General features: G+C 39.0%; 1 protein-coding gene across 8 annotated transcripts in view; it reads left to right on the top strand.

Annotated features, from left to right (window-relative positions):
• Window positions 1–10,612, top strand: part of LOC149316485 (glycogen debranching enzyme-like) — a 59,992-nt gene extending 49,380 nt beyond the window's left edge. For 7 of the 8 annotated variants that reach the window (XM_089515643.1, XM_089515642.1, XM_089515640.1 and 4 more), the window contains 5 exons: window positions 1,490–1,701; window positions 2,804–2,901; window positions 4,409–4,496; window positions 4,595–4,728; window positions 6,373–10,612. In XM_089515643.1, coding sequence (XP_089371769.1) covers window positions 1,490–1,701; window positions 2,804–2,901; window positions 4,409–4,496; window positions 4,595–4,728; window positions 6,373–6,490 — 650 coding nt within the window. In that variant the 3' untranslated portion in view covers window positions 6,491–10,612. Of the gene's footprint in view, window positions 1–1,489; window positions 1,702–2,803; window positions 2,902–4,408; window positions 4,497–4,594; window positions 4,729–6,372 lie in introns of those variants that run through there. The other variant, XM_089515646.1, reaches the window with a different exon arrangement.
• The last annotated feature ends 3,301 nt before the right edge of the window (window positions 10,613–13,913 follow it).

The raw sequence follows: 13,913 nt of genomic DNA, 5'->3' as shown, positions 1-13,913 counted from the left end.
ACACCCATATCCACATTTCCTCTAGTGCTGCATTGCTGTCTATGCCGATAGTGGCATATTTTCTCAGGCAACAAGATTATGGCCTCTATAGATTAATATTTTATGATAGTGGTTTTTAAAATTAAGGAGGTTTCGTTGCATAGACCTGTCTGAAAAGAGCTCTGAACAACTGTCAGCGAACCTGTCAGCAGAAGAGGCTTCTCTAGTGTATTGTAGGGTCCTGGTTTTTTAAACAGCACCCAGGTGTATTAAGCCTTCATTGCTGTCTTCAGATTAGTAAGACTATACCCTAGAGCCCTGTCAGTATTGTTTTCTAAAAATCTGCATTGGAAAAAGTGGTAGTATTGTGAGAACTCCACAGAAGGTGGAATTTTTAATAAAGGATAGAAATAAACAGTTTTGCATGGTAATGTTTGCACACTGAAATTAGTATGGCATTTCAGCTGTGAACTCCCACAACATGTCTTTATCTCCCAATCTCCTTACCATTGCTATTAGGGTGGGGTAAATGGTGATCCATGAACCAAATGTGGCATCCAATGCCATTTTTGGTGCCTTCATAACTCTTCAATTTCTGCAAAGCAAAAGGCTTCTTGGTCATTTCTGTCAAACAAACAAACAACCTTCTTCTGGGTTTAAATAGCTCTGGTGTCTGAAAACATGGCAATATTGCCCCTTAGGGTGTATTTGGGGACAATTTTTTTTTCATGGATGGGGATTCAGCTAGGGTTGTGGCTCTTCAAAGTCCCATGGGGCGATTAGTGCAGCCCTGGAACCTTTGACATTTGCCCATCTTTAGTTTAGTTGCAACCACTGGGTGAAGTCAGTTGGAGAAGTAAAGTGTCATCAGTCTACTGATAACACTCAGTTCTGTTTGTCCATGTCATTGGAATCAGATGAGGCTAACTAAACCACTGTCTGGTCACAGTAAAGGGGAGGACAAGAGCCACTAAATTGAAGCTGGATCCTGAGAAGACAGAAACATTATGGCTTGGTGGTTTCCAAGTCCAGGATGTTGGTGTTCTGAATGGGATTGTTCTTCCCCGAAAGAGCAATTATGGAGCTCAAGAATACTGAATGTAAAATAATTAATTAGTTAGTATGTTAACATGAAATACAAGAGGTTAAGAAAGCTCCATACAGACAGGCCAAAATAAAGCTGCTTCGGGCCAGTTTGGAAGTATGCTGTTTAAATGATACATGCATCCTAAGAGTTTGGAAGCTGCACCAAAGCTGCGCTCCAGTCCTTAGGACTGGATTGTGGCTTCGGCGTAGCTTCCGGACTCTTAGGAGGCATGCATCATTTAAGTAGCATACCTCTAAAGTGGCCCGAAGCAGCTTTATTTTGGTCTGTCTGTACAGGGTCAAAGAAAGGGAGACATTTGCAAAACACTGCAGTGTCACTGTGCTGTACTAACAGGTGTACTTTTTATCTGTTCTGTGGATGCTAGTGGATTGTGGAAAAAAATTGTATTACACTATTTTCCAGGGAAAGAAGAGACTGTTACTTATGATGAATGGAACAGAAAAATCCAGGCCCACTTTGAAAAACTGTTCTTTGTCTCTGAGAACCCATCAGATCCCAATGAGAAACATCCCACTCTGGTTCATAAGCGGGGCATATATAAAGACAGTTATGGAGCATCAAGTCCTTGGTGTGACTATCAGCTAAGGCCAAATTTCCCTATAGCAATGGTTGTGGTATGTGTAAACTAACTTTACTTTCTCAATCTCTCTCACTTATTATTTTTTTAATATAAATTTTATTAGGTTTTAAAAGAAAACATACATACACAAATCATAAACATTATCATACAAACACATTGAGAAGTTACATAGTATAGTATATTTGTTTGGAGTCTTTCATTCTGAGAAGTTCATCAATCAACACTTTATACTCTCCTACCTTTTACCCTCTTTCAATCAGCTACCCACTCCTATTACCTTTCTTGCAAAACCTCACTCGCTTATTATTAAAATAACTCTACATTATATGCCTCTATTTTTCCTTGTGAATCTACTTCAAACTGTCTCAATGATACCATTAAAAATGATTGAAAGATTATGTGTGGTGATGGTGGAGGCATTAAACCTTACTTCTGAAATAATCCCCCAATATCACAGTCTTAGATGTGGTTTAGATCTATTAAGTACCTTAATCATTTGCATGAACATTTATTATTCCTGAAGTACAAATATGAATAAGTTTTTTTCCTGTCATGATTATCAGGCTATTCTTATACTTTCTTAGAGTATGACACATAGTTCTGTTGGACTATACAGTATAGTAGGGCATTGTGCTACATTATATAAACATTTATATGGGATAATGGAAGTTGTAGTACCTCTGCATCTGAAGGACCACAGTGCTCTGCCTTAGGTTGCAAAGTCACTTATCTCTCATGCTTTCATTAAGCTCTGTTTCCCAACCAAATCACAGAAGGGCAGGTGGTGGTTGTGGAGCTGGTAGTTGTTGTGGAGCACCTAGACTATGAAGGCTCAGAACTTCAGATACACCTGGCATTTCCTTGGGTTTAATTACATGCCCTGATAGGGGAAAGGTCCAGACTTGCCCTGTTAGGGGGAAAGAAGGAAGGCCTAAACCAGTTAAGCAGAAGGCTTATGTGGATTGCATTCTTTAATAAATAAATAATTTAAACATAAATTTTAAAGTAGTGTCAGCTTATGGGCACACTGGGAGTATTAAAATATACACAAAATGTTAATTTACTTCTCCAGAATTCTGGTATTGTTCTGAAGTTAATTATTTTCCCTTTTACTCTTTTTGTTTGGTTTTGTTAAGGCACCTGAAATGTTTTCTATTGAGCGTGCTTGGAAAGCACTTGAAATGTTGGAACACAAGCTACTTGGTCCACTTGGCATGAAAACTTTAGACCCAGAGTAAGTATGATGGAGAGCTGGTTAAATAACAATAACAGTGATGAAGTTTATTCCCACTGACCCTGGACTTCTCCAGGTCATCCTTTTCAAGAGAAGCCTAGAGTACAATTCCATCAGATAAATGACTCTCTAATAGAAAAATGTGTTCAAAACTTCCAAGGCCCAGGTGTGTATAGCATCTCCTTCCTCAAAGTTTTGTCTTAATCCAGCTCATGTGCTTTTATAGAACTGCCATTTTAATATATTTGAGAGGGAATCACAGCATCCAACTGAAATGATGCCATGTTTCATCCGTTAAAGGATTTTGTGTGGTATGAAAATAGATTTGGCTGTAATCTTCTTCAGAGATCCAGCTATTGGATGCTGCATTTTGAGTGCTACACAGTTAATTTTGCAGAGAGAGAAACTGGGTCAAAGCTGAACCTTAGAGCAACTTTCCACAATACTGCTGTCTTTCCTGTTCTTACATTCCCATTCTTGAGGAGCCTGCCAAATGAAGCAAGCATTTTATGCTTTATTGGGAGTGAGGTTCATGGATGAGCAATAATTTTTAAACTTCCTAAAGTTAGTGAAAAGATGGTTCACTTGCTCATAGAGCTGTGTAATCACGATTTATGTCTTTGGCAATGTGTGGTGTATGAAGTGGGTGCTGGCAGTATAATAAAAATAAACATGCTAACAATAAAATGAAGTAAGCTGCAACAACCAATCAACCAACTGACCAAAAATCTGCAACATCCAGCAGCAACTCTGCCCCTCCCCCAAGATCTGCACTTAAAATCAACTTTACAGGTATAGGGTTCTGTACAATCAGCCCTCTTTATTCAGAGATATCTTATCCATGGATTCAACCATCTATGACTTGAAAATATTCAAAAATTACAGTGGTCCCTTCCCTTACGTGGGGGATCTGTTCCGGACACACACACATCCCGCGTAAGGGGAATTCCGCTTATGCTCGAGCTCCATTGAAAGTAATGTGGTTTTTGCCCACGGCATGCATGCCATTGCCCCTTCCAGGGGGCGCCGAGGTTTCTTCTGGCATGGCTTTCAGCATATGCTGAAAGCCACATATGAGATACCCGTGTCATATGTGGGCGCACTATATATGACTTCCCAAAAGCAAACCTTGATATCACTATTCTCTATATGGGACGCCGTTTTATTATGCCATTATATGTAATAGGACTTAAGCATCCATAGATTTTGGTATCCATGGGGGGGAAGGTTCTTGGAACCAAACCCCAATGGATACCAAGGGCACACTGTACTATCCACAGTTTCAGGCATCTGCTGGGGGTCTTAGAACATATCCCTACAGAGAAGAGGAGACTACTGTATTTGACTTTTTGTAGTTAGAAATAAAAAACTTAGTCATTTATTTAGGGAAAATGGTAAATAAATTTATGTTGAACTACAATCAGTTCTTCACCTAACATATTTCCAAATATTATAATACTGTTTTCTACAAAGATTTATTGTCTTTTGCTTCTCTTTTTTGCTACAGTGATATGGTTTACTGTGGTGTATATGACAATGCCTTGGACAATGATAACTACAATGTGGCTAGAGGATTTAATTACCATCAAGGACCTGTAAGATTTGGGCTTCAGCATTTTTTATCAATAGATTTTGTTCTTCCTTACCAAAAATATTCATTCACAATTCTGTTTTTGTTGCTTTATTTTTACAGGAATGGCTTTGGCCTATTGGATATTTCCTTCGTGCCAAGTTATACTTCTCCAAATTAGTTGGTCCAGAGGTCTATGCAAAGACCGTATTTTTGGTTAAAAATGTTCTTTCTCGCCATTACGTACATCTTGAAAGGTATTCATTCTGTTATACAACTTTAAATATTATTGTTGGAGAGTGTCCATTCTAATATTCAGTCCAAAATTAAATAGATTTCAAATTTGGATATTTATATGCGCAGCAGAAATTGGAAGAAGTAGATAAGGAAGTTGCCTGCAGATGTTCACATTATGGTAATAGTGTAACCAGGTAGACTGGATTTTCATAATCTGTTCATTGCAGAACCTACAAAATGGAACCAGTATTATCAGCTTCAAATTATAGACAAGCCTGTGAGACTGGAAGCATTGTGAGCAATAGCAAATGTGGTGATTTTTACAGAGCTTGGAAAGACTGAAGAGAGAGCCAGACATTTTGCAATCATTATGGGCAACGATGATGCTGAAATGGGGGGGGGGGGGGGGGCATCTGGGAGCTATAGTCCAAAAATGTTACATTCTCAAGATCAGGTACCCCAGCCCTGAATTATTCTGCCATTTGAGATAGCTATCAGTCCAATCTACCAGTAGCAGGCTATATGTCTGTGTTCTATGTACAGCAGTTACATAAAGACCTCCTGAGGTCAGGAATGAGAATGGAAAATACATTAATCAAGAAGTATGGATACCAATCACTTTTGTCTACAAGGAGCAAAGTCTGTGTTTTCTGTTTCCCACCCCTGTAGTTAGATTGTCCACATAAGAGAGTTTCCCAGAAAAAAGTCAATTCTTTGATGAGGCCAGAGGAGCATTAAAAAGTCAGTTCCTTGATGAAGCCAGGGAGGTGGGGTCTTTGTGCTTCTATTCTGTCTTTTGCAAGGTGTTTGATCATATGCATGAATAAATTGAAATCTCAAGTCTTCTTGTTGGAAACTAAGAAAGAAGTGTGTCCAACCTCATAGTAATACATGGACACTGTGAGAGGTTACAGTTTTCCATCCACACTCTTTGGTATAATAGAATGTCAGTGCAGGACATGCATATACAATTCTCAGGCCGGAACCTTTATACTTTGAGTCAGTGAGCTGGTGCTATACCCCTACTCCTATCCAGATCCTGAGAGCCCACTTTGCTTGGCCATGGTGGTACTAAATGGAGACGCAGATTTTAATAACATACAGCACAGGAAATATAAAGGAAGCCCAGGAAAAAGAATATTGAATAACAAAATGATATATACAAAAACATCTTTCCCCCTCATCATCATTATCATCATCATCATCAGTAGCTTTGATTTTGCTTTCAGTTTATTAACATAGGTTTAACAAAGCCTGCACCTAAGTCCTAGCTTTTTCACAATGTTGCAAAAGTAATACTTTTGCATAGTGTGAAGAATCTAGGACTGAAATAAGTTGTTTTAGAGCAGCTTTTAATTTGATGCAATTTTTCTTTACCATCTGGAGCTTTACTTCCTTTTTTTCTGTTGTTACTGGTGACTTATCACTTTTTCCTTTCTTGATAATTGTTTTGTTTTGTTCTGCTTTAAATAAAAATAATGCAGGTTGCCCAGTTAATTTCTCAGTCATAGCATGCTGTTAAACATATATCCCGTACTTATGTGAGATGTGTTCTTTTAAGTTGATAAATGAAAATAGTTACAGAACAGAACCCAGACATTATGGATTGATATTCCCTGCGACCCTGAGAATATAGTAATATATTGACTGTGTTTTCCTTACAGATCCCCTTGGAAGGGCCTTCCAGAACTGACTAATGAAAATGGTCAATATTGCCCTTTCAGCTGTGAAACACAGGCCTGGTCAATTGCTGTGATCCTTGAGGTTCTCTATGACTTGTAAAAACAATTATCCATCTTCAAAACACATATACACACACACTGTTAGCTCTTGTCCTGAATGCAAATAACTGCGCTTCTCCTGTAGTTGATGTCCTGCTTTTCAAAATAGTTTTTGCCTGCACTTCCCAAACACTTGTAGGATCATTGGCAGGGGGAAGCAGAAGGAGTCCATTCTTCAACAACTACACCATGCATTTTTTTTTAATTTCATAAAGTGAGGCCAGATCTTACTAGAGTGGGCCCATAGAATCAATGAGATTTTTATGTAAGTGTTGATCGCAAACTTCAACAATTGTTTCTGGTCGCTCTGTTTGGAGCTAACAGTGACATTATGGCCTGACAGTTAAAGTGCCATCATTGAGGATATACTGTACTTAAATATTTTTAGAGCAACGGTTATATGAAATCTTATATAGTGACAAATTTTAAATGTAAAATATCTTGCATGCAGCAAGATTTTATGGAACTCCTAGGTTAATTTTCTTTTCCCGAGATTTTGCCACAGAACCTTCATTATGAGAACAAGTAGAAGGAAGAGAAGGCCAAACTAGCCATGTTTAACTCTAGACCTGCCACAGTAATGTAGAAATTGAAGGGCAAGGGGATCGTGTTTAGCAGAAGGAGCATACAGATGAGGAGTGTGAAAGCCTCACACAAAACTGCCATTGTCTGCAGGCCCTCCTGCCTGCAAGTTCCAGTATCTGAGCCTAGCTAAAAGAGCAGTGTCATCAGAAGACAACCAATTTGGAGAACAAAATTGAGGAAGCAAGACTTTGACTAAAAACAGGGGAAGTAGGGCATTGTATACATAGTTCACATGCCCTGTTTGCTCTTAAAAATGGACTGCCAAGGCTGCCCAAGCCTCCTTGTTTTATCAGATTGTCAAACTAAACTGCTGCATCAAAAGAAATCTCTATTGCAAACCCATTAGGGGTTGCTATAGGGATGAGAAGAAAGAAAATGCTTTTTAGCAGGAAGTTCTCTAGATTGCCATTGTGTTCTGTGGATTATTGCAGGGAATTGTATGGCTTTCCAGTTGTTATTGAACTGCAATTCCCAACAGCCTTGCCAGCATAACAGTGGTGAGGAATGCTGGGAGATACAGTTCAACCACATGGAAAGGGCCTCATAACCTTGGTCTAATGATTGTATCTGGAACTCAGTAGCCTGTGCCATTATTTTAGTGCAATTAATTGACAACAGCCAGATTAGACAATAATGTTGTCTTTTTCAGGTGGAAAGAGTAAGACATGGCTTAAATTGCAGTGTGGTGACAATGCAGACATTGCTGCCTATTTTTAATTTGTGTATGTAATAGTAATGATTTTATAATGTCCTTTCATAATTAAATCACTGTTGTTGAACATTTATCTCTGAAAAAGAAATAAATAGTTGGTGGTTTATAGAGGCATGCAGTCAAACAGTTTAAAGATAACACTGTATTGCAGCTACATTATGGTATACTAAAATACCAGCCTTTTAAAAGCTGGTGTTCAATTTGTTCACACTGGTGCTTTGATATAATGAATAATTTTTAAGATCTTAATGGTTGACACTTGCACTACTATTTCTTTTTATAAGCCTAATTGTGTGAGCAAGTTCCATCTAAATCATTTGAATGCTTTTTCATTAATAAAGAATAAATTTTTTCTGTAAAAACTTGGTTTTGACATTCCTAACCATTTCCAGTCATAATAATGAGGGGGCTAATTATGGTCCTAAGTATCCAGTTTTCTTGTAGGCTTTTTTATAACCTCATTTACAAATAGATAACTAACCATTTGTTGCTTTTTAATGCCTCCTTACACACACAAAAGTTGTTAAAATTCCCCATTAAATTTTCTTAGCCGGTGAATATGTCCTCATTATAATGCATTATTTTATTTTATTTTTTGTAAAAATGGAACTTGCAGTGCTACTTCGCTTAATGTGTCCCATCAAACACAATAGGTTATTCTTTTGGGTAGATGTTTGTAGGTTTGCTCCGTTATATATTTAGAAAATGAACAATTGAATCTTAATTAGCTTTCATAATAAGTTTTCCCCCATTCTAAAACAATTGAAACCCTTTACTCAGCTTAGTTGCTGGCAGTAAAAACTTCAAACTAAAACAGGTATCGGGAAAGTGCAGTTTGTGGGTGCCTGTGGCCTCAGGTTCCAATTTTGCAACCCCAGAGTCTTCCTGGTGACCCCTGAAGCCTTCCAACCAACACTGAAAATAATCATTTTCCACATAATTTGGGGAGGCTTGTTTTTGTTGTTGTTGTTTTGCCTAAAAAACAACCAAAATGACCCAACACTCGCCACAAATGTGGCAGTTATATCTCCCACCCTACAGCGCCCCCCCACATTCACCCAAAGGTTAAAAAAATACCTAGCCAAAGAATCACCCAAAATGTAGCCAGAAGTAATACATCACTTCTGGTGCAGCTGGAATGCAACAGTGTTGTTTGCAGGGGGAAATCACGTGGGTGAAAATTGGTCCCAACCCACACACAGTTGGCCACTCCTGCAGGTGCAGATATTTTTGATCTCACAATGCAGCCCCACAAGAAACTCTTTTAAAACGAATTCTGCCTCAGCCTTAAAGGCTGGTTTTGTAGTTGTTGTGTGCCTTCAAGTCCTTTCTGACTTATGGCAACCCTTTCATGGGGTTTTCTTGGCAAGATTTGTTCATAGGGGGGTGGTTGTAATTGCCTTTTCCTGAGGCTGAGAGCATGTGACTTCCTCAAGGTCACCCAGTGGGCTTCATGGCCGAGCTGGGAATTGAACCCCGGTCTCCAGAATAGTTCAACACTCAGCCACTATGCCACACTTTCATTAATGATGAGCCAAACAAAACATGAAAGCCCACAAACAGACTTAGCAGCAAAAGAGTGGCCCACAGGTTCATTCTTTCTTTCTCTCCATCTCTCTTCATTTCTAAGCAATTGCTTTTCAGCCAAACTTCAATGCCAAAAATCACCTCAGGTGGAGTAACAGTATTTGAAAAGTGTAGTTGTTAAAAAGATGAGCAGGAGGGCCCATTCAGCAGTGCATGTGTGACTGTTGTTAAACTTTGATTACTCACCACATCTTTCTTTGTTGGTTGGGGCAGTTCTGGCCTTTTACTCTAGGTCTGAAGCAAGTCGGGTTTATATCAGCACAGACTTTGAAAACAAAGTTTAGATACTTTTAAAAACTTCAATCATTGTACAGGTGTACCAAATAGATTTCCACATATTTTGGCATTTTAGCAAGGCAGGTGGAATTGAATGGGGAAGTGTATATGTATGTAATCATTGGTTCTTTCATTGTTTTGAAGTTTTCTAAGTTGCACTGTCCTTTCTGCAAGCAGTATATATTTCTCATGCTAGCAGCTTTTATACAATAGTGCTAAAACAATTTTAAGTGTATGTAACTTCTGTATCTGTATGCAAATAACTATGAAAAGATTTTTAATGACATAACTATAACAAAAATATGCAGATGTTTAAAATATTAATTAACATGCCTTATTTGAAAAGCTAAGCACGACGCTCTTAACAATTGTGTCCTTCTATTTCATTGTCCTTTATGAGTATAGTGAACACGGCACTTTAAAATAAAAATGTCCATTTTGACAATGATCTCAGGCATTAATAGTTTACTGTAGAAATGATAGCTAGAAACTATAAGGATTTTTAAAAAAAATTAAAATAACAGACTTGATAGTTGGGAAATATGATTATATATTACTCTTTACAACTTGTTCTGATAGAAACAATAAAGCCAACCATACACCTGACAAAACTTTCTGTAGGCAGATTGAACAAACTGAATTGGCCCTCTTATGGCATAACTGCTACCAGTCAGTGTTTCATTCTTTTGGTAGGGGAGCAAAGCCATTTTAGCTGTCACATATATACACATTTGCCTGTTGTTTATCTGTTGAAAGAGCTTTGTAACTTTCATTTCATTAGTATCAAACTAGAAAACAAAAATCCAAGGGCAGATCATGGGAATGCTGCACGTTGCACAATGAGGAATGCAACTATTGTACACACAAGTCCTGTGTTTTTGTCTGGTACAATTATTTTTGTTATATGGATGATATTTTAATGTAGTTATCTGTGAGTGACATTCAATAAAATCTAACAAAAGATGCAATTATCTTCATTTATCCATCTCCTCAGCAGTCTAGTGGAGAACTGTGGTTGGGATCCCCAAGGACTAGCTTATGTTGTACAGGAACCAACCAGGGTGAAACTCTTCCAGTCCCACCATCCACCTTGCCACACTTTCCTGAGCCCATGAAAACTGCACAGACCTCTGGGCAGTGGAAGGGGATATGCTATAGGGCCCACTATATTCTGCTGCTGTTGTGATCCTCCAAAGCACATTCACATTAGGAATACAGTTCTTGTAGGCCAGGGGTCAGTTCCCTGGCAATATAAGTGGAAGACTAAGGCTTTGTCTGCACTGCCAGGATACTCTGGGGGCAGCCTGAAGTATCCTGGTACTACAGCTGCCCTGGCCTGCCCCATTACCTGCCCCTCCATTTTCATGTCTGGGCAGCTGTCTACACAAGCATCCTGCTGATCCTCCTGGTACTTCTGCTGTCTACTCGGGTTGCTCACTTCTAAGTCAGAGCAAGGTGTCCCAATGATGAGCATAAAGCCAACCAGCCACCTTGTTCTGACCTCCGAATGAGTGACCACAGTGACAACAAATGCACCAGGCAGGTCAGTGGGATGTCAATGCAGACAGCTGCCAAGGTGTAGGGATGAAGGGCTCTGGATCTTTTTAGAAGATCCAGAGCAACAGTTATGCATTTTAAGGCTGTAATACCTCAGTTCTGGTACATATACATGCCTAATGGCATCCAGATTGCTCACAGCAGAACCAGGGGGTGGGACATGCATTGTCTGCATAGGAAGACACCAGAACTGGGGGGGGGGGGGAATAGGCATTTTGGCTCATGCAGACAAGGCCTTGGGGGCTGCATTAGTACTCCAGGAGAACTTGGAGGATTGCATCTGCTCCTGCAAAAACAAATCCTCTATTGCCCCTAAACCCACTCTATGGAACACAGAGGACATTTTGCGACATTTGCGGCATTTGGGACATTGTCCCAGGGGGCTCCAAACATGTGGAAATAACCTCTACACCCTCTGGAGATCTTTTTGGGGTATTTTGGAGCAAAAAAATGGGGTGGGGGGTTTGCAAAAGATTTTCTTTTTTACCTCTGGCAGCCATAAGCATGGCTGGGAGAGCAGCACGTAACCCAGGGGCTGTATTTGCCTACCCCAAGTGCTAGGCAATCCCTTTTCAACCAGAGCTTCTGGTTGCTTAAGTATCCTGGTGGTTCATTGCAAGTTGAACCCAGCTGTTAGAAGATACAAACTTTAAGAGCCATGGTGTTATCATCTGCAGGGTGACCAGGCCTCCTAACTGCTAAGGAAGACAAGGCACCACAACATGTAGGGCAGTCAAGTAAAACATAGGGCATTCAAAATAAAAGCTAAAAACACTAATAGAAATATAATTTCATTTCATATAGTTCATTTACAACTATATTACATATACTGTATTTTGATATACATTTTTCTGATGAATTTATCTTTGTTAAAATCACCCATCCTTGGTTTTCTCTTGTTGGGGAGGAGATGTTAAAAAATGATGCACACTAGGTATCAAACATGCTCAAAATGGAATTCCTCCTGGACAGGAAATTAAAATGTAGGACATGACAGAGAAAAAAGAGGATTTCTGGTCACCCTGGTCATAAGAGTGTTGGACTAAGGCTATTTATTTTTTATTTATTGTATTTATTCTTTTCTTCTATCTTATATCCTGCCTTTCTCCCAATATAGGGACTCAAGGCAGCGGACTACTTAGTAGTAGTAGCTGTAGTAGTATTTATATCCCACCGTCTTTCCAGTTTAGGTCCCAAGGTGACTTGCAACAGTTAAAACAAATTGAAAACAACACAAATAAGAGTCCAGCACAGATTTCTAGATTTGGGAGATCTAGGCTTAAATCCCTCTTAGCCATGAAACACATTTGTGACTGAGCCAGTCACACATCCCAGGGTGTATCCACACTGCAGAAATAAAGAAGCTTGACACCGCTTTAACTGCCACAAGTCACGACTCTAGTCTACAGAGGATCTGGGATCAATAGCTTGGTGAGCACCAGAGTGCTGTGATAGACCAGGCTGAATACTTCACCAAACTACAAATCCCATGATCCGACAGGATGGAAAGGATGTCCAACTCTGCAATGTGGCAGCAGCCTGTACTTCAAGCTTGAAGCGAGGAAGGAAAGAGCCATGTCCATTGCTGTGAGCTCATTGGAGGAAAGATGAGGTAGAAGAAATTTGACAGTTCCTCTCTTTCTTGGCATCTTTGCCTGATGGAAGGCCAACTGGAATTTATAAGGAGCTAGTTTTTCTAGACAGGCATACAGACCCAAGAGACAACTAGTATTGGGTTGGAGTTGGTATAATGTTACCTTTCTGCAAGGGAGGTCCTGTGCAGGAGTTAGAATGAGCACCATGTGGTCCTCCTAATAAACTTAATCCAAAATAACTTTTAAAAGTTTGTATATAAAGCTGAACATATTACAGAGTAATATTTGTCAGGAAGAATGAACTTCTGGAAAGTAAATTGAAACACTAATGAGTATAATGGGACTGCTCCTTAGCGAGCGTGCTGTGGGTCAGAAACTTCAAACAGTTTATATAAGGGATGATATACTGTGAAAAGTGTTTTGCTATTTGCGGCCCTAGCAAATGTTTCATACTGAAAAAAATGCAGGAGTCATTTCTAAATCCAGCATGACTCTGGGGCCTTGAAGGTTTTACATTCTCATTACAACCCAATTTGAAATTTAAAAAAAAATTATTAAGCGTTTCATTTGGAACACAATGTGCAGATTATAAAGCCTGCCATTTTAAGCAAATTAGTAGAGAAATCATTAGGATCCAAATCTGTTTAATATTACCTTGTTAAGCAATTTTCACATATTGCATTTAAAAACCCATTGACAATGATAATTTTAAAGGGTGAAAAAGCATTCATCACATGCATTACGATAATTCCTAATGCATATGCCAATGCACACTCGGTATTTGAATATAAAGCTTCTCATGGCCATACCCTACATATTTTTTAATATTTTTCTCTAATAGCTTTTATGAGGTCTTAATTTATAATGAAAGGAGTACTGGCATCACACAGACTAGAACGTTCTTTCAAAATTAGTTGGTTCTAAATGTGCATTTGGTTTTGAAGCATTTAATTCCAGTTTGTGTGTTTTTGTGCCTTCAAGTCACCTGTCAATTTATAGATGTCCTTTCAGAATAAAGGAAAGAAAGCAAGGAGAAGGGAAGAAATGTGGTGGCAGCACCTTTAAGAATAACAGGTTTGGGGTTTGTTTGTTTTTGCAAGAGTTGTCATGGA

The sequence above is a fragment of the Sceloporus occidentalis genome, unplaced genomic scaffold (assembly GCF_023333645.1).
Source record: "Sceloporus occidentalis isolate IW3139 unplaced genomic scaffold, rSceOcc1.0.p SCAF_3, whole genome shotgun sequence".
NCBI lineage: Eukaryota > Metazoa > Chordata > Lepidosauria > Squamata > Phrynosomatidae > Sceloporus > Sceloporus occidentalis.
This window is presented reverse-complemented; position numbering and strand designations above follow the sequence as displayed.